This window comes from Gopherus evgoodei, chromosome 2 (genome assembly GCF_007399415.2).
Source record: "Gopherus evgoodei ecotype Sinaloan lineage chromosome 2, rGopEvg1_v1.p, whole genome shotgun sequence".
In the NCBI taxonomy this organism is placed as follows: Eukaryota; Metazoa; Chordata; order Testudines; family Testudinidae; genus Gopherus; species Gopherus evgoodei.
This window is the reverse complement of record NC_044323.1, coordinates 174393387-174414238: the sequence shown is the minus strand read 5'-3', so window position 1 is coordinate 174414238 and position 20852 is coordinate 174393387. Positions and strand designations below refer to the sequence as shown.

The following is a 20852-nucleotide window of genomic DNA, read 5'->3' as shown; positions in this document are numbered from 1 at the left end:
GTGCAGCAGCAGGAGCCTCGGCAGAGAGGAAGAGGCGCCGCCGCGCACTGGAGCCAGCTTCCCCCAGGCGCAGCGGCTCTCGGGGCTTCTCCCGCAGCCCGGCGGGCCCCGGGGTGGGGGGACTCGCCCCCCGTGGCGCGGAGCCAGATGTGCGGGGCCAGGGGCTGGACGGAGCCAGCCAGGCGGTGCCGTGAGCTCTGCCCTGCGGGGCCGCTGCCCCCGGCTTGCCCACGGGACCCGTAGCGGGCGCTGGGGCAGGGAAGCCGCAGCGTGGCCGTGCGGAGCGGGGGCGGCTTTGCGGAGGCTTCCCCGAGGCGGCTCGGGCAGGCTTGGTGGCGGCGGCGGCGGCGGGGGCTCTCGGCCGAGCGCGGCTTGAAGCGCAGGACAGGGGGGGCCCGGGTCGCCTTCCCGGGACAGCTCCGCGCTAGCTGTGAAGCGCCCGGCCCCATCCCACCCCTGCGCTCTCTATGTGAGGCTCCCGGATGGCGATAGACCGGCGACGCGAAGCGGCTGGCGGAGGCCGGCAGCTGCCGGAGGAGAACGGGTCCCTGCCGGCCGGGGAGGCGGGCTCGGCGGCGGCTGCAGCAGCGACGCTGGCGGTGGCTCCCCCCGCACCCGCGGAGATCCAGACCCTGCCGCCGCCGCCCGCCGCCGGCTCCTCCAGCCCCCTGCTGCTGGACTACGATGGCTCGGTGCTGCCTCTGCTCGGCGGGCTGGGCGGCGGGTACCAGAGGACCCTGGTGCTGCTCACTTGGATCCCGGCCCTTTTCATCGGCTTCAGCCAGTTCTCGGACTCCTTCCTGCTGGACCAGCCCGACTTCTGGTGCCGGGAGGCGGACGGGCAGGGCAACGGGACGGGCCACTTGACCCGGGGCCCCGCTAACCACAGCCAGAGCAGCGGCGCCGGGATGCTGGGGACTCCGGCGCTGCCCACCCTGCCGCCGGGAGACAACGCCAGCCAGTGCCACTGCCACGAGTGGCAGTACCGGATCCGGGCCGGCCTCGTCCAGAACGTCGTGAGCAAGGTAAGGAGCAGGGAGGCCCCCCCGTCTCTGGCATCCCGCACTGCACCCCTGGCCGCTCCGCTCCAGAGCATTTGGCTTATTTGCAGTGCTTAACCTGGGCACCTCTAGGCTTGGCCGTTCATAGCCCTGGGACCTCTGGGCTTGTTGCCTCAGTTATGAAAGTAAAAAAAATGCTTGAGCCCCAGCACCTAATTACTGGAGCCTGGGCACCTCTTTCATTACAAATTAAGCACTGCTTATTTGTCCCTCCAAGCAGGGGGGGTAGAACAATTTGTATAGTGGAGGTGAACCAAACTGTAACTGCTGTATATGATGGGAACCACTTAAAAGTCAAGGAGTGCGGGAGCATCCCTTGTTCCAGCACCTATTATAGAATATCAGGGTTGGAAGGGACCTCAGGAGATCTAGTCCAACTCCCTGCTCAAAGCAGGACAGATCCCCAGACTTTGCTGTTGTTTTTTTTTTTTAACCCCAGGTCCCGAAATGGCCCTCTCAAGGATTGAACTCACAACCCTGGGTTTAAGCAGGCCAGTGCTCAAACCACTGAGCTGTTCTTCCCTCCACACCCCATACCTCTACCTCCACGCTCATTTACACAAGCCAGTCTCACAACTGCATAGGTTGATCTGAGGGGCTGGAGGACAAAATAAGCAACGTGGGTTTGACTGTGGAGCCCTTGCCCCCAGGGGAGAAGGGATGCCTCAATTAAACTTGTGACCAGACACCCAGGAGGGAAAGCAGGCCAGGAGGCAACTAGCCGGTGTCTGGTTCACATGCATCCTGAACCCTTATCTACTTCCTGAATGCCAGATTCTTTATAGGTTTGTTTTTCTAATGGGACTGGCATGAACGAGATATATTACCGGCAGGTGTTGGTCAGAAGTTACACCCAGCTGTGTCATTGAACCTGAATCCTTAACTCTGCAACAGCTGTTGTTAATGTAATGCTGGGCCTCTCCTAAATGCAATTGCTAGTATTGGCCCATATCTGTGGCTGTTCTGAACATGCATATACGCAGTTCGCTGAAGAATAGTTTGGCACCATTGGGCTTGTCACGAAACAATTGAACCCACACATCCAGAAGCAAAAGCAATCAATAACCCATTAGCCAGCTAGCCTTGAATAAATCCCATACTTTGTATCCTGATGTACTCTTTGAACTAATGTATTTAAAACCTGAATCCTTTTTCCTTTCCTCCTCTTTCCTACCTACTCCAATATTCTAGACTTCTGTCTCAGGTTTATGTTTTAAAGCATTTTTGTTATTAAGATACAAAGTTGCAAGGGACAAGAAATAGGACATGGGGTCTACAGTCAGTGGTTTATTTACTGATATACTCATCTAATCTTCACAGTTTTCAGTGCTAGCACTAATCTCTCAAGAGCTAAAAATCCATTGAGCTAATGAAAATACTCTTTTTTAAAATAAAACCTTTCTACAGTTGTATCGTGGTTGTCACCAAACAGCAAAAAGAAAACAGTTTTAAACAGAGAACCTCAAGTCATTATGTAGGCTTCCCCTGTACCAATGCAGCATACTAAGTAGATCAGTGTTAGATTACACAACAAGCTTCTTTTCTGCAAAAGCTTTTGAGGGTGGCAGTTAGTGAGGAACGTAGCACGACTGGTATGCACTGTGAAATATAAGTATTTCTTTTTTGTTTTTAGTGAAGGAATAAAGGGAGACATGCATTTTAGGTATAGAAATCATTCTAGTCAAAAAGGAAAAATGTATACATATAAAATGTTTTATTGCATAAAGTAGTTCTGTAAATTATAAATATGGTTTATAGTTAAAGCTACAATGAAACATATATGGAAATAGGATCACTTTGCCTTCACATGTGATGAATTTTTAATGTTTGTTATTTACGTTAGTGGTGCAAAAGTCTTTTGTACCATCTGTGTACAAGTCTCACTGATATTAATAAACAGCTGTAGCTCATGAGATATAAAATGAAAATGTTACATCATGATAGTTCCCTTAATCTCAAACTCCCAAAGCTCAGCAAAAATTAGTTCTCACATGGGAACTTTGTTTGGATTAACCATGCTGCATTGCTTTCCTCAGCTGGACATACAGTAAGCAAATGACCAGTCTGGTTGCTCTTTCTTGCAGCCAGCACAGGTTCATATTGGTTATTGGAAATCATTTCAGTTTTTCAGCATGTCCCTTAAAGTGTAAATGGTGTGAAAAAATCAACCAGATATAGAGCAAGCAAATTAAACCCCAGAAAAATTCACAAGCACAATGGGTCAAAAATCTGTCATATACCTTCTGCGAAGATGAGCACGCACACTGAATTTAGTGTTATGTGATATAAAACTACAAATCTGAAATTGTGTTTGATGGGGACAGATTATCTTCTGTTATGACTGGAGACTGAGCTATGCATATGTTCTAGGGCAGTGGTTTTCAACCTGTGGTCTGTGGACCCTCAGAGGTCTGCAGACTGTGTCTAAGATTTCCAACGGGGTTCACATCTCCATTTGAAATTTTTTAGGTGTCCACAAATGAAAAAAGTTTGAAGACTACTGGTCTAGGGCAGTGGTTCTCAGCCAGGGGTACACATACCCTTTGGGGTATGCAGAGGTCTTCCAGGGGGTACATCAACTCATCTAGATATTTGCCTGGTTTTACAACACGCTACATAAAAAGCACTAGCGAAGTCAGTACAGACTAAAATTTCATACAGACAATGACTTGTTTATACAGGTCTATATATTATGCACTGAAATGTACGTACAATATTTATATTCAATTGATTTATTTTATAAATTATGGGGTAAAAATGAGAATATAAGCAATTTTTCAGTAATTGTGTGCTAGGACTCATGTATTTTTTATGTCTGATTTTGTAAGCAAGCGAGGTGAAACTTGGGGGTACTCAAGACAAGTCAGACTCCTGAAAGGGGTTCAGTAGTCCAGAAAGGTTGAGAGTCACTGTTCTAGGGCAAGCTCTTATGTCTAAAGCAGGGAGATAGCAAAAATACTGTGCCTCTGTGTATAAAACCTTATTAAAATGCTGAGAATCTTTCTTTTGAAACTTATTGTGAAGTTGACAGTAAAAAGAACAGAGAGCATTACTCTTTTATCCTGTAGGCTATAGCCGTGTTTTAAAAAATGCATTTCTTGAAACAATTTAGCACATAGGGCAAATAGATTTTAATGGATAAATAAACAGCTGCGGTCCCTGCTGTCTTGTTTAATAAAAAAACAACTTTAACAGACTTCAGAGGGTTTTTTTAAGTGTAGTTTTATTTTTGGTGTGTGTTTGCTTCTTAAAACTTGGCCGATCTTTCCCACTAAGCTGTAATACTATATAATTACAATTATGGCATTTTCTAAGGGTCAGGATGCCTTTTCAGTTTTGGTTTATTACAAAGGAATGGGGAAAACACACACAACAAAGCGTCATTTCACCCTGGCTCAATCTTTCTCAGGTGAATCCCATAGGAGTTTTGTCATTGACCTAACTGGGAGCAGGACTGGGCCATAACTGCTAATTCTCATATAGGTATTCCAGCTTCCTTTGTAAAACGGAGCTGCACTGACTTATTCAGAAAGATGGATGCTCAGGTCTCACTCTTCTTTCCCCCCCTCTCCCAACAAAATAGACCTGCTCTTATCACGCAATGTTCCAATCTGTCTAAATAGAGTGTTAGGAAATGTATCTTTGACTAATATACACTCAGCTGTGTGGTAGCCAGGGGTTATATTGAAACACCACACAGAGAGCCAAAAAAGTGTAAAACAAAAAAGGCACTTTAACTCGGCCAATATATCTCCTATTTTTAATCTGCATTGCTCCCAAGTGATAAAGGAAGAAAAGTGAGCTCTGTCACGTTCACCTACGTCTCAGCCAAAAATTATTTGTTTTTTGGTGCAAAGTGTATTTTGAACTTCCTTACTTTTTGTTTTGTTGCTCTCTACTTCTTTTGTGTGTGTTTGGAATGCCACCTTCCTTTGTTCGTCTCTGGCAGGTGGTTGTCGATTAATTAAATGGGTCACTTTAACTAGCTTTCCACCCTCTTTCCTCCTTCAACGGATTGCAGCCCCTTGCCCTATGTTATGCCTGAGACTTGGGGGGTTGAGGTCTTGTCACTTTCAGCACAGCTTTTCAGGGTATCCATTTCTGCCTCTTCTTGGGTCTTTGTTGGTTGTAGTGTTGAGTTAGCTGGCTGATTAGTGTGCAGCAGAATGCTGGTTTCCTGGGGCCATGCATCATTCTTGCCTTTCTGATATTTTTCAAGAAAGGCAAAGCTGTTCCAGGCACCAACGAAGCGCTGAACTCTTGACTGAATTGCAGGGGAAGCTGCTTTTGAAAGTACTGTCAGTCATGAGGAGCTGGAAACAGTAAAAAGGACCACACCGTTTATTATTTAATATTGTTGAAATAATTACAAAGAAGAAGCTAACTACATAATTCAACCACAAGAATTTCAGTGGCCGTATTAAATCACAGATCTGGGTTAATGTCCTGATTCAGTGCATAAATCATGGACCTTGGCATGGTACTTTAATTAATCTTCTTCTCTAGATGTATTTATATATTATTACAGTTGTTAAATGTTACTTTGAGAACTTGGGCTGGTTTGTTTCTCACACCATTCATTTGTCTTGCCTAGATATCAGGTGCAAATTTAGACGAGGGTACTTCCTTTTCATACATGTCCTGGGCTGGATAAATTCTTGAGATAAAAAAAGAATCGGTAATTATTATATCCACCCTCTTATATGGTACTTTTCATCTCTAGAGCTCAATGCACTTTCCAAAGGAAGTACTGTATATACTCATTCATTAGCCAGTTCGTTTATAAGCTGACCCCCCCCCCCCCCAACCAAGATGGTTAGGTAAAAATAGCAAAAACTGTATAACCCTTTCATAAGCTGACTCTACATTTCAGGGATTGGCAAACTTTGGCTCCTGGCCCATCATGGTAAGCTGCTAGTGGGCCTGGATGTTTTGGTTACTTGAAGCGTTCACAGGCATGGAGTCCCTCAGCTCCCACTGTCTGCGGTTTGCTGTTCCCAGACCATGGGAGCTGCATTGGCTGGGAAAGGCGAACCACGGCCATAGGAAGCTGTGGGGCTCCATCAGGGCTGGCTCAACCCATTACGTGACCTAGGTGGTCGCCTAGGGCGCTAACATTTGGGGGGGGAGGTCGCCCTGGTCGTTGTTGGTATTTCAGGAGTGGGACTGTCCCCCTCCTCTGTCGGGGACGCCACTTCGGGGGCGGGACCGTCCGTCGCCTAGGGCGCCAAAAAAGCTGGCCGCGCTCCTGGGCTCCATGCCTGCAGATTGTCCAGGTAAATAAAGCGACAATGTATCAGCTATTCAATTCAATGATTCCACAGAGTTTAAAATCATCAAATTTTGGTGTAGACCCATTTATAAGTTGACCCTCGCTCTTTGATGTGTCACTTTTTTACCAAAAATATTTGGTTTATGAACAAGTATATATGGTAAGTAGTATTACTCCTGTCAAGCCATCTGGCTTTCCCAGTTAATCTGCTTAGAAGAATAGGCATCTGCTTATCCTCTGTGACATGGTTCATCCTGCTTAGTTTCTCAGATGTGGACAGATACTCTTCTAAAAAGTCAGTTTCTTTATAAATTGGGCAAACTTTCTCCCACTGCCTTGTGTTGTGGAGGATGTACTCACTGTCTGGGGAAGCTGCTTTTGCCGGTCTGTGAGCTTCCAGCTGCCTCGTGCGTGCCCTGTTCTCAGCTTCCAGTTGATCCAGGCCACTTTGGTCTGCTTTCTCCTCAACTTCTTCATTGGCCTTGTGACTTTGGTAGGCTCTCTCTTCCTTGTTGGTTTGGACTGCATCCTGGGCTGCCTCAGTCTCCCTGGTCTGCAGTTCTGCCACCTGTTTCTAGTGCTCGTGTTCTTCCTGGGCTGCCAGGTAATGCAATCAGGCCAGTTCCACTGCAGTATTTCCCTCTGTGGTGCCTGCCTCTGCAGTGTCTGAAGTAGGAGGGTCCTTGGATGCCGGGTTAAAAGTTTATGAGAAAAGCTCTTAGCATCTGAACTGGAATTTACTTTTTGTGGGATATTCCCCTCTTTACATAACTGTTCAAGTCTTTTCTATCAAGACCATCCTGTTATGGTGGTTCAATCACTGCATCTCTTCTTTAGCCTTTAAAAACTCTCAATGCCAAGTTTAAACTTTTAACAGTGCTGGGTTATGATCTATAAACCCAGTTGACCTGTGGCATATGAATCCTGCCAAGGCTATGCCAGTGTCAAGCTGTCTGGAATGGCTCAGGAGCGTGAGTACCAACCTCAGGGCAGACTGTTATGAAGAGGGGCACACATTCCAAATTGGTTGTGAGTTCTATAATTAAATTTCATCAACCAGGTATCAGGTGCAAACTCCTCAGGCACTACGACAGCCTCAACTTGGAGTCACAGACAGTCTCCTTGGGCACTCCTATCCATCTTGCCCAGACAAGCTTGCCTTTGTGATAGATGGTCCCGTACACTAAAGAGCACAACAATATTCAGATTACTCCCAGTCCCAAAGGACAGGTCACTTACTCCAGTCAGTTTACTCCTGGGGGAATTCTGTGCCAAAAAAAAATGAATAATTCTGCACACATTTTAAAATTCTTTAAATTTTATTTGTCAAAATAACACTACATGATCATGCCAGTTCCAATTATTTTGGTAATTTATTTCAAAATACCTGTCAGCAGGTATTTCTGTAACAATACAGACGCAGAGAAAAATACCCCCAGGAGTAGAGAGTTAAAAAAAAACCCTGTGACAAACCAGTTTTTTTTTTCTCTGCCCCTTCCCCCACCCTCCAAGCTCAGCCGGGAGCCAGACACTCACAACTCCACCCTCCCAGAGTCCAGCCATGGCTCCCCCCCCCCCAGCCAATCTACCCGAACTTGCTCCTCCCCAGAGCACAGCCTTTGGGCCCCCCCAGCCCAGATACCTGCACCCTCGCCCCCCAGAGGCCAGCAGCTGCACCCCTTGCCCCCTAGATCCCCATGCCCAGATACCTTCACCCCTTAAGCCCAGGGATCCAGAGGGAGAAACAGCCTGCTGCTCCATCCTAGGCTTGTGTGGAGTTTCCTGAACACTACTGTCGTCTTCCCTCAGAGCTTGTGGGGAACTGCAGTGATGGGAACTCTCTACTCCCCCCTGTCCCGCAGTGTCTTCTATGTGCAAGCTGGGCTCTGCCAGGTCCAGCAGCCGCTTGTGGTGGCCAGAAGCACTATAGCCCACTTCTGTGGTCGGCAGGCTGAGGGGGAGGGGGGAAATTGTCTTAAAAAAACATTTAATTTCTGAAAAATTCTGCATTGTGCTGTGGTGCAGAATTTTCCCGAGAGTATCAGTTGGACATTAGATCTCACACCAAAGACAATACCTGTAGCCAATCTTATAATACATTAACTAAAGATTTATTAACTAAGGAATAGAAATTTGTTATTTAGCAGATTATAGCAGCTAAACATACATACACAAATGAGATACCATTTTAGGTGCCAAAAGATAAGAGACTGCTGTAATATGCAAGCTCTATATGTCCTCTAGGGCTTAACGCTAGGATGCCTTTTTTACTTTCTAACTACCTCTTTTATCCTGTTGTTTAGTCATGGTGACTTTTTTTGTCCGCTTACTGTTTGTTTTTTTTAAATTTGGGGTATATATTTAGTTTGAGCCTCTATTACCGTGTTTTTTAAAAAGTTTGTTTATTCTTTTAGAGGGTCAATACCTAGCAGCTTGCCACATTAACTGGCATTAACAATTACTTCAATTCAAACACAATACTAGAATAGTGTAGATTAAAATAAAACGAGTTTATTAAACCGGACATAGTTTAAGTGATGCCAAGTAAAAGAAATAAAGGTATAGATGGTTACAAGCAGATAAAAGTGAAAACATGGGTCTAACAATCTAAAACTTAATCTAGCAAGGCACAGTCTTTGCTTAAGGTGGTTTCTATGAACCATCATTCTTTGTCCAGCATGGTTTGACTGTTTCTCAGTCGGCCCTCCACAGAAGTACGAGGTGATGGTTTCCCTTATTGTCTTAGGTCCCTTATTCCTAAATAATTGTCTTTGTTCTCAAAGTTAGGAAGGTCCCCTGGGATTCAGTCTCCTGTGTCTTGCTGGGGTGCAGGAGCCATTTTAATTCTCATTTTTTTTTCTCTCTCTCTCGTCCTTGCTGTTTTGCTTGATAGTTTTGTTTATAGCTAATATGTAAATTGAGATAAACACACATCCCTTTGTCTAGAACAGACCTGTTTATTACCTTTACCTAGGTTAGGCTGTTGTCTTAAACATGTTCTAGTAACATTTTACAAAGGGAATTCATAACTTCACAAATAAGTTTAACCTGCATTTTACAATAATATTAATGACCAGTGCGGTATTAGTTTTCAAATGATGCCTCACAAGGCATATTTTGTACAAACATAATTGCACTAATGTTTAAGGTGTGAATATGGGGGTGCTTCGGGTCACACAGTTCCAGAGCACTCACCCTGTCACAGGGGTGCTCAACACCTTTCGGGATTGAGCCTTTTCATACCTGGGGAAAACAAGGTGGGTTTTGGAGCATGCCCACATGACTGACTAATATGGACTAAGGCAAGCTGGGTGGAGAGAGAATGGGTGTTTGAGCACAGAGTGGTGGGGAAGGGAGTGAGTTCCAAAGCTTGAAGGCATCTCACAAGAAACCTCTGACAGCATGTCCTTCCTTATTAAACTGAGGGTAGTTGGCACAGTCATCTCTGCTACTCTCAATTGCAGTAGTTTCACATCAGGTGAGCCTTCACGTAACAGTGTTACAAATCACTTGGTGCCTTTATAAGATATAACACCTTGCTTGCCACCCAGAAAGTAATCAGTAGTTGGCACAGAGGTGAAGCACAGGTGTCATGTGCTCTGTATGATACAATATCTGCACCCACTTAGTATCTGAATAGGTGATGGTCCCAAGGTGTACTCATACAAAAGAAATGATCACTATGTTTTTTCTGGCCACAGATGGAAAAAATGTATTTTTGGCCAGTGCTGTTCTCTTGAATATTCAGAAGCAGACCAAGATCTGATAAAATATCTAAATTACAAACTTACTTTGCAAAAGATGAGTTCACTTCTTTAGTCAGGAAATGCAGATATAATATTTGCCACTTCTGGCTGCATCCTTCAAACTGCCAATGTTATCTCAGTCTAGTCAGGGTCAACTTTTAGACAGCTAGCCCTCATTCAGCCTCTTAAAGACATGGGTTCATTGTTTCCATTGCATGAGCTGGGTCAGAAGTGATGCAAATGAAAAATGTCTGTTCCAGCTTACTCCTTCACCTAGCACAAGAACATGAAATTAATAGGCAGCAGGTTTAAAACACAAGGAATTTCACACAACACACAGTCAGCCTGTGGAACTGGTTGCCAGGGGATGTTGTGAAGGCCAGAACTATAACATGGGTCAAAAAAGAACTAGATACGTTCATGTAGGATAGTTCTATCAATGGCTATTAGCCAGGATGGTCATGGATGCAAAACCATGCTCTTAGGTGTCCCTAGCCGCTGTTTGTCAGAAGCTGGGAGTGGACAACCTGGGATGGATCACTTGATAATTGCCTGTTCTGTTCATTCCCTCTAAAGCACCTGTCATTGGCCACTGTCAGAAGACAGGATACTGGGCTAGATGGAACATTGATCTGTACCAGTATGGCTGTTCTTATGTTACCTACATATGAAATATGCCACACTCTCTCTCTCTTGCTAGTTCAACAGCCTCACATGCACATTGAGTAGGAAGAGTGACAAAACAAGTTCCTGCAGTACACGGGATGAGTTTCAAAATTAACCTGAGAGACCTTGAGGAAAGTAAGAATGATCATTCATTCCTGTGGAGGGTCTGCAGATGTGTCAACAAAACTTTGTATTTAGAGTTAGCCAAAACAGTTGACAGATTGAGAAGAATTGGGTTGGGTGCTGCTTTGATCTTTCCAGAAAAGTGTGTGCAAAACCAGCTTTTATAGCAATTACTGTTACAGAGAAAAGGCTTAAAACTATTTATTTTTCTTTTACAACAAATGAAGTTTAAAACTACAAACCACCGTGCGTACTCTGAGAATTTTCAAGCCATCATGAGCAATTCACACAAAGAATTAAATAATCTCTTAAACTTGTTTCAACTAGAGGGCATGTGGAGAATCAAAGACCAGACTAAATCCACAAATCTCCTTTTATTAGAGATCTGAGGAGATAGCAAAATTGCATGCTCTGAAGATTTTCTGGAATTACTGCTGGAGATTAAATGTGATGATTCAGTGTCTTTCCTCACAGTTGTTCTATTATTGGTCATCAAGGTTCTAACATAGGAAACACGCAAAAAGCAATAGTGATTTGTAATGATGACTCAAATTAAAGTGTGGGATTTGGCCAAATGAGGCAAATCACGAGGGTGGTTATTTTGTGCATCCAGAAATTTCAGAATTACAAAGATGTTGATGGACAATTCTGTATAAACAGAAATAATGAATTATTTTGTGTTTGGTGTTGAAATTGTGCATAACTATCTGGCTGAACTACAAATAGTTGTTGGTGAGCTAATCCACCATATTTGTTTTTTTGACTTTGGCTGTTTTGGGATCGAAATATTTTTAAATGGTCAGTTTGGAAAATATAGAATTAAACTTTTAGTCTAATGCTGCTATTAGAAATCAGGCAAATCAAGAGACTTGTATATCTAATGCAGATTATTATTATTTTTTTGCAATGATATAAATAACATTTGTTGGCTGGCCTCGATATAAAATACTTCACACCTGAGAATCATGACTTTAACCTACCACAAATAAAGCTTGTAGTATTTATGATGGATTATTGCTAGTATTAGTTTAATTCTTCTCTTCCATATATCCTACTCTATTTAAATACGTTGGAATCTCTCTTCAACCTATTTAGACTTAATACAGATTCTTTCATACAATTTATATCCTTGTATGAGACCTCCAGTTTTTTGGATGGATATATTGCATTGTCAAGTGTATATTAGAATTTTTCTAACAAAGTTTGAGACTTAATCATGTATTTTATATAAGTGAACTGTTCACTGTTGTGATTAGACAGTTTTTTGCATGCCTTTACAGTGTTTAATTACCAGCTCAGGCTATCTAAAAACATACTTCCTAGTTGCCTAGTGACTTTGCTTTATCTTACTTTGTGGCTCATAGCTGAGTCTGTGGTTTTAAGAAAGGTATATTGGGGAGGATAAACTATATTTACCGCAGTGCTAGACAGGGTTCTCTATCTTATCTTCATTAAGGTGACAAATTTGGAGGCAATTCTGTCACTTCTGACAGAGTAAAATTGAGATGATTTTTTTTTGAGTGGTCAAATTGTCAATGCAACTTTGTTTTCTATTTAATAAAATCAGAAATACTTCTCATTTATTGTGATTTTTTGTGATCTTCCTTTTTTTGGTTCACCTTTTAACAGAACCAAATTATGAATGTAAATTTTCTAAAGCAGTTCTTAAGTGGAACTAAATGTAGAAAATGCCAACATGAATATAATGCTTTGGTGTACATTGGTTTCTGCTTCCCTATTAGAGTATGTTCTTTACCTTTCTCTCTCACTCCATTACATGGTTTGTGCTTGGTACAAGTATTCTCTCACACTTCCTCAGTTAGTCATTCCTTTCTTTCTGCAGTGTTACCTGCACACTCTGGGTAAATTTTATAATTAATTAAGCTTGCTGGGTTCCTGACCTATGAAAGCTTGCTGTAATGGAACATGATCTAGTGACTTGGAAAGGAGCAGAGATGACCCTATGTCAAAATAAACAAGTTTTAAAAATGCGTTCTAATGCTATTCTAAGTCACGGCATCAGATTTTCAATTTGTACACTAGATTACAGCAGATTGGCCTCTTGGGATATGTCTACCCAGCAATAAAACATCCGTGGCTGGCCCATGTCGGCTGACCTGGTCGGCTCTGGGACCAAGCCTGACTGTCTAATCTGCAGTTTTATAGCCCTGCAAGCCCAAGTCAGCTGACATGGCCAGCCACAAGTGGTTTTTTTTGTTTTTTTGGTTTTGTAGTGTAGAGGAGGCTCCAGCTGCCCAAAAACTAAGGTATACACTTAACTTTATGCATGAGTGGCCCCATTGACTTAAAAGGGATAACAACCATAAATACTCTGAATATCTTTGACACCCTTTTATAATGAATTTTGTCTAAGTAGGCCCCTGTATCCTCACATTCAAATTACTCTCTTTTCCTGTTAATGTCAACTAAAGGGTGGGGGGGAGGGAGAGAAATCTGAACAAAAATAAAATTGGGATTGAACCATACCAGATTATGCCCATAGTTGTACAGCATAGTATTTAATGTGGGGTGAAATTCACCCTGTGCAGAGGACTCGTGCAAAGCATTTGCTCCTCTTAAGTCCCATGTCTGCTCTTGTGCTGGCTTTCTTCAGTGGGGCGCAAAGGGCGGTGGGGTGGGAGGGGAAGGAAACTTTTCCCAATGTGATGTTATAAACTCTCTAATACAGAACAGTAAAAATGTTATTTTATAGGTTCATGTGCCACCCTCATCACAGCAGTGTCTGAGCACCTTCCAGTAGTGCATTAAGTGTTGTCACTAACATCTCTCATGTGAGATCATTCTGTCTCTCATCCTCTCCCCAAGGGGAGAATTGTGTGTGTAGGGTAGTGTTTTGGTAGAGTTGTTTTTTGTTTTCTTTTTTAAACAGAGGGAGTGCCAAAGGGGCCAGTTATCTTGCTGAATTAGAAGGAATGGACTCATTCATATTAAGACTGAAAATGATGCCAATTTCTGAAATGATTGTTTATATCCAATAGCAATAAAGTCAAAAGAATAAAGAATACTAGTTAAAATAACCAGGAATAATATATACTGGCAAACAGGACATAATTAAATGGAATTAGTAATGCAGTATATGATGTGACTTATCTGAATGACTCTGCATTTGTGCACACTTTTCAGAGTGTACAATGTACTCTGGTCCTCTCAAAAGATCTCTCAACTCAGACATTTCTTCAGAATCTTATTTCTGATTTAAATGGCTCTTCTCTCTGGCTCTACAGCATTTAAGAATTGCTGTATCTCCTCTCAGTCGTTCTCCAGACCAAGGTTCTCGTGCATTTATACAACACTGCAATATCTGAGTTGCAAATATTACCAAGGATTAAAAAACAAATGAAAGCCACAGAAACGTGAGTTGGTCATTGGTTTTATAAAAACTTCATTGTGTGTACACACCAATTTTTAGGTCAATTTAAACCTGACCATCTCTGTTTTAAAAACACCCTTTCATATTAAAAAGGAAAATTCTACCATGCATAAAAAATAAATATTGAGGTTTTGGGATATACTTGTTTTTGTTTTTAAACTGAGATCAGGAGTGATATTTGTTTATTGAAAAGCAGCATCCAGCCATAGGAATTACTTAAAAACAATACATTTTTTTTTTGCTAGCCATTATTTTGTTAGGGCTTGATCTTGCAAATACTTATCTTTGTGAGTAATTTAATTTTACTCATGTAACTATTATGCCTTTGAAATAAAGGATTCTATTTACACAGGCAAGATTTCCTCACATGAGTAGGTGTTTCCTGGACCAGGTCCTTAATTTGCTCTAAAAATCAGGTGGAATATATTGATCTTTTCCTGGAATTCAGCAAAAACACTTTAAAGTGTTTGGTATTGGTAACCATTTTTGGTTCTGTCTTTGGGGAGGTCCTAGATAGTTTTCCTCCCCTCCCTTTCTCTACTTTCCTTCATTCCAAAAGCTGTAATCTGCAAAGCACAAGAGAGCTGTCAATTCCTTGGGTCATAGTAGTGAGAAACACTTAAAGGATGAAATAGAAGGCATCAGTTGGACACTCTGACCTTCAAAAGGTCAAGCACTTCTCATCATGAATGTTAAATGTGAAAACAGATCAAAGCCTTGCATTACAATTGACATTTCCAATCTTCCTGCTGGTATTGCCCATCTTTCTCTTGAAAGAAGGACATGTTTTAGAGATCACTTCTGAGAGCCCACTGTAAGAGAGAGCAAACCGGTTTCTGTTCCACTCCAGCCCTTTCTAGGGTGTGAATGTATGGATTCACTAAGCATTCACGTCTGAAAAATGCTAGCATTCAAAGGGTTAAAAACATGTTCTGCAATCAGATGAAAAGAGATCGCTAATGTTTTAGTTAAATATTAACATGTTAAATCTTAAGGTTCTCTTTATGTTAAACTGGTATTAAAACAGGTCTGAAAACTTGTTTAACTTTATACCCAGTTGTCACAGACCCATTGCCACAAAAATGTTTTGTTTAGAACAATGGTCATCAGCAGCTGAAAACTTAACAAGGGCAATTGTTAAAACATTGTTTTCTGGTACATTTCACAGTTGATTCTGGGTGATATGTGCTTTTGCTCCCAGAAATTTCATGGTGCTGGGATGAGGGAATTGGCTGAAGTTGTCTTTAAAAAAACAAAACAAAAACAAAAGTTATGTAAGGATAAATCAGTTTTGTGATACTAGAGTGTCATTTTTATCTGAAAAAACTGTATTAAAGATGCATGATTACAGCACAAAAAGACTGGATTTCTTTTCATGGGGGAATAGGCTAAGGGTCAAAGGTACTTTTCCCCCTGTGTTTTTTCTAACAAAAGAGGAAATAATCACCTTAGAAACTCAGCAACACAATTTACATCATTTGTTTTTGTAAATGTCCTAGATAAGATACACACAGAAGAAAAAGAAGAATTCACATAAATGAAGAATTCCATTGAGCTTTAAAGAACACAGTAGCCTCTGGCCTACTGGCAAAAGAGCAATGTTCAGTGCTGCTATGTAGAAGGAGCCATGGGTTCAGGAAGTAAATGTCATCTGTTTACTTTCTGGGCTGGTAGCAATTATCCAGATCATAAAGAAAATGGCAAACTTGTGCCTTGATCCTGCTAACACTTATGTGTATGCTTAGCTTTTAGACATGCATGTGAGTGTTTGCAAGATTGAGGGAGTAGTTTGGTAGAAGCACACAAAATTGCTGACTTTAAATGTTCAAAAATAATGAGTTGGGCACAAAACAATCATGAAATTAACTTAAGAAATGTGATTTTAAAGATAATTTTTGGATTGTTTTTATTTGCCTTCTGGATTTAAGTTTAACATTTTCAAGGTTTTCTCTGAAAGTATGTGGACTAGAGAAGTGCTTTTTTTTTTTTTTTTTTTTTTTTTTTTTTTAACAAAAGTAATGTCTCCAGTCTTCACAAAGTCACAACTTGGGCTTTAAGAAAAATACCAAATATTGCAAAACTTGGATTGAAATTAGATGGCAAAATACCCAGTACTTTTGAGGGAATTGGAACACAGATTTCTGATGTTCATGGAAACTTAAGGCAAAATTATTTTAAGTGACTGTGTAATGGGATCAAACCCGGGACCTCGAACTAAATGCGTGAGCTAAAAGCCATATGGCTCTTAGCTAAGGCTGTAGAGCAGACTCATTAATCTGTCTCTGTGGTCTCAGTGTCACTAGATGGGATAGAACATCACACCCTGGAGGTGTGTGGATTACATACTTCCCCTAGCTGAGGAAACAGTATGCCCAGTGGTCTGTGATGGGATGTTAGATGGGGTGGGATCTGAGTTACTATAGAGAATTCTTTCCTGGGTGCTGGCTGATGAGTCTTGCTTACATGCTCAGGGTTTAGTTGATCGCCATATTTGGAGTCAGGAAGGAATTTTCCTCCAGGGCAGATTGGCAGAGGCACTGGAAGTTTTTCACCTTCCTCTGTAGCATGGGGCAGAGGTCACTTGCTGGAGGATTCTCTGCAGCTTGAGGTCTTCAAACCACAATTTGAGAACTTCAATAACTCACACATAGGTTAGGGGTTTGTTACAGGAGTGGGTGGGTGAGATTCTGTGGCCTGCATTGTGCAGGAGGTCAGACTAGATCATAATGGTCCCTTCTGACCTTAAAGTCTATGAGTCTATGTTCTGACCTTCAGAGACTTCCCAGTTGAAATCCTGGATGAATCCCCCCCCTTGTAACACTGACAGACCCTGGTTGTCAGCGGGCAGGATTGAACCTGGGACTTCTGGAGCTTATTCCATGAGCCTCTACTGCATGAGCTAAAAGCCATACGGCTCTTAGCTAAGGCTGTAGAGCAGACTCATTAATCTCTCTCTAAATGGTCTCGGTGTCACTAGATGGGACAGAACACCACACCTCGCGTTGGTTACAACTGTTGTAGGCATCATGATAGATCTCCCAGGGCTTTGATGTATGGCCAAGATCAATGCTCTTCTTCATCTCAATAAAGTTAGACTATGATCCTATCAACTGAAGAGCAAGTAAAACAGAAGTGGAAGTCTCATATTTTTAGGGTGAGTGAATTCTAAGATGCCTGGAGCCAAATGGATATCCCTGCCTCCAAAAATAAACAGGAGGTGAGAGAGAAGTGGGAGGGTGATGAATGCTACAATGATTAATTTAATTCCTTTAAGCATTTAGAGCGCTGTTTACAGGACATATGATTTAACAAATCAATGTTAACAAAGATTGTTTAATTAGTACTTTCTTCCTTGTTTCTCATAAAAAGCATGCCAAATCTTTGATCAAATGTATTCACCTCTTACTGGGGCTGGGGAGCAACAAAGCTGCTAATAATGTTAGCTGTTTCCGATAAAACTGAAACCTAAGAGTAGCTGATCTTTAGCGTAATACTACTAGAATTTTAGAAACTTTTACATGCCTGAGATCTTGCTGGGATGGTCAGTGGATTGTTTGAAGATTTTTCTACAGCATAGGTTTCCAAGATACTGATGATTGAATGATCAGGGGGTTAATTTTTATAAACTTCCCCATGTAATTGGCACAGCCATGGAGCAAAGGTATTTTTTCCTGATGGCTCAAGAGTAAGGGCATGGCTATGCTTGCGGATGTAGAGCGCTTTGAGTTAAACCAGCCTTCACAGAGTGCAGTAGGGAAAGCGCTGTAGTCTGTCCATGCTGACAGCTGCCAGCACCCTGGCTTGGCCACATTAACAGCTCTTACAACGGCCACGTGCAGCAGTGCATTGTGGTAGCTATCCCAGCATGTAAGTGGCTGCAACGTGCTTTTCAAATGGGGGTGGGGTGGGGTGGGATGGAGTGTGACAGGGAGTGTGTTGTGTGTGTGGCAGGGGGAAGAGTGGGTTTTGGGGGGGCTGAGAGCTAGTCAGCATGCTGTCTTGTAAATTCAGACAGCAGCAGACCTCCCCCACCCCCCTTGCCTCTCTCTCACACACAGCATTCCACAGTAATGGTTGCTTTGTCCTGGAGCAGATAAGCATGCCGGCTGGAGCTTTCAAAGGGCATATCTAAAACAATGACAAGAGTGGCCACTTGACTTAAGGGGATTGTGGGACAGTTCCGGAGGCTGATCAGAGCGCAATAATGCAACACCTCATTCACACTGATGCTGGGGCACTCCAGCGAGGGAACATCAAACATTATTGTACTTGCCGAGGTAGAGTACCAGGAGCACTCTAGCTGCGGAGTCAGAATACTCTGTGTCTTGCCAGTGTGGACGGGTAGTGAGCTATTGTGCCCAGGGCTCCTTTAATGTACTGCAACTCACAAGTGTAGCCAAGCCCAGAGAAAAGGCTTACTGTATTAAAGTATAGACAGGAATTCCACTTCTGTTAATAGTTGTTACTAACTTTAAACTTTGTGTGTAGAGCTTGTATGGGATGCAGTAGATTGCTCCTTGCCTGAATGTACTAGGTTGGGATGTAACATTATGCCCCATATTCTTCATAGAAATATTGTTATAATATGAATATAGCATAACTAAGATACCTCACATGACCCATCTTGCACAAAATGTATCATTATAAATGTTATGATTTATGGAATATGATTATCAATATTCCTAACTTCAGATACAGAAATATGTAACAATTACAACTGTGTATGTATTTGGGAAACACCCAAACCAGACAGTATGCAATCAGCCTGGATGGGCCATTAGGAAGGACAATAAGACTTTGAAGATACTAATCTCCCTCCGTCCTGAGAAGTTTCCTGGGATGCTGTTTTGACACTTCAGGGTCACATGATTGTGTCACCTGGTACTTTTCCATAGGAAATGGGTAGGGGTCAAAACTGGGAAACTAAAGATTCCCGCCATATGCAAATTCTATTTAAGGCTGGGGAGTGAGTGAATCTGGGCTCTTCTCCACTGCCTCCCCGCCCAGAACGAAGACTGCTGAGAACACCTGAAGAAACAAAGAAGGCAGGCGCTGAGTTGAGGCAAAAAAGGTCAGGCTGTAAAAGGAATACCTGGAGATTTAAGCTGCAAGCAGTGCAGTTTTTACCTTCAAGAAACTTTGCAACCAGCTTGAAACAACATTTAGGGTGAGAAATTATTTGTAGCCAGTATTCCTTAGTGTATTAAGTTTAGTTTGCATGTTTTGTTTTATATTCTCAGTAATTTGCTCTGTTCTGTTTGATATCCCTTATAATCACTTAAAATTTACCTTTTGTAGTTAATAAACTTGTTTTTTGTTTACTACAATACCTAGTTTGTGCAATTCTTAACGGGGGGTTGGGGGAGAGAAAGCTCTGCATATCTTCCTCCATATTGGGCGGTGAGGTGAGTTTCATGAGCTTACACTGTATAGATCTCTATACAATTCAAGACAATATAATTTTGGGTTTACACTCTAGAGGGTGTGTGCACCAGAATGCTGAGCAATTCCCCAAGCTGAGTCTTCCTACACAGAACTGATTGCAGACTATGATTCTACAGCAGGATGAGTCCCTACCTGTGTGTGTGCTGGAAGGGGGCTTGAAAGCCTGTCACAGCAGCACAGAGTAATGGGAACCTAGGCTGGTGGGACCCCAGCACATCAGGTGGCACCTGGAAAGGGGGAGGGGTCCTAGGGAAATATAACGTTTTGTGTGTGTGTTTGTTTTTTTGTTTTTTCTGAACAAGGAAACCATATTTCAGGGCAATTCTATAACTGGGGATGAAACCACAAGATCAAATACAGTACTCTAGAGTAATGCAATTGACAAATCAGAATCTAACAAGAACCATAAAATCAATAAATGACTTGGAATTGCACTATTTTTCCATCTCTTTAGCCACAATAGAGACAGAGCAGATAATAATAGCTTTTCTCAGAGAAAGTCTGCAGTATTTCTAGCATGTTGAAGGTGAGCTGTAGCTGATGTGTTTTATTTACCAAGCTTGGGTGTGGGGGTGCACCTGAAAGACAGTGATTTTTATTGCTTATATTAGTTGGAAATGGGGTGACGGGGAGCCTCATATTACTAAGTAGCAGTTTAATGGACCATTCAATGTAAAATGATACTCTCTCTCACACACACACGATTCTCTCTCTCTCTCTCTCTCTCACACACACACACTTTTTTGGGCCTCTGTTGTAGAAACCTGGGACAAGTAACACAGGCAGGCATGCACAGGTTTTCTCTGTAAAATGGGGGTGAGTAGACTTACTTCAAGACTGTTTATAAAGTGTTGGGATAGGAGATGATCTCTCTCTCTCTCTCTCTCTCACACACACACACAAAATGTTAATACAATCACCTCAGTGCAATGTTAACTTTGAAATATCAAGCTGTAGAAAATCAGGGCATTTCAGAAGTTAATGTGGTGACTTTTGGGGCAAATTACAAGCATCTGAAAATGGTGTTGTCATAGTATAATTCCCAAATCTGAACCTTAGCGTCCAAAATATGGGTACTAGCATGAATTCCCCTAAGCTTAATTACCAGCTTAGATCCTGTAGTGCTGCCACCAATCAGGACTTAGAGT

General features: G+C 42.3%; 1 protein-coding gene across 2 annotated transcripts in view; it reads left to right on the top strand.

The window, feature by feature from the left end:
- Positions 1–360: 360 nt before the first annotated feature.
- The window catches only part of SLC22A23 (solute carrier family 22 member 23), a 177249-nt gene continuing 156757 nt past the window's right edge, over positions 361–20852 (top strand). For both annotated transcript variants that reach the window (XM_030552319.1, XM_030552318.1), the window contains exon 1: positions 361–1025. In XM_030552319.1, the coding sequence (XP_030408179.1) occupies positions 483–1025 (543 nt within the window). In that variant the 5' untranslated portion in view covers positions 361–482. The remainder of the gene's footprint in view (positions 1026–20852) is intronic.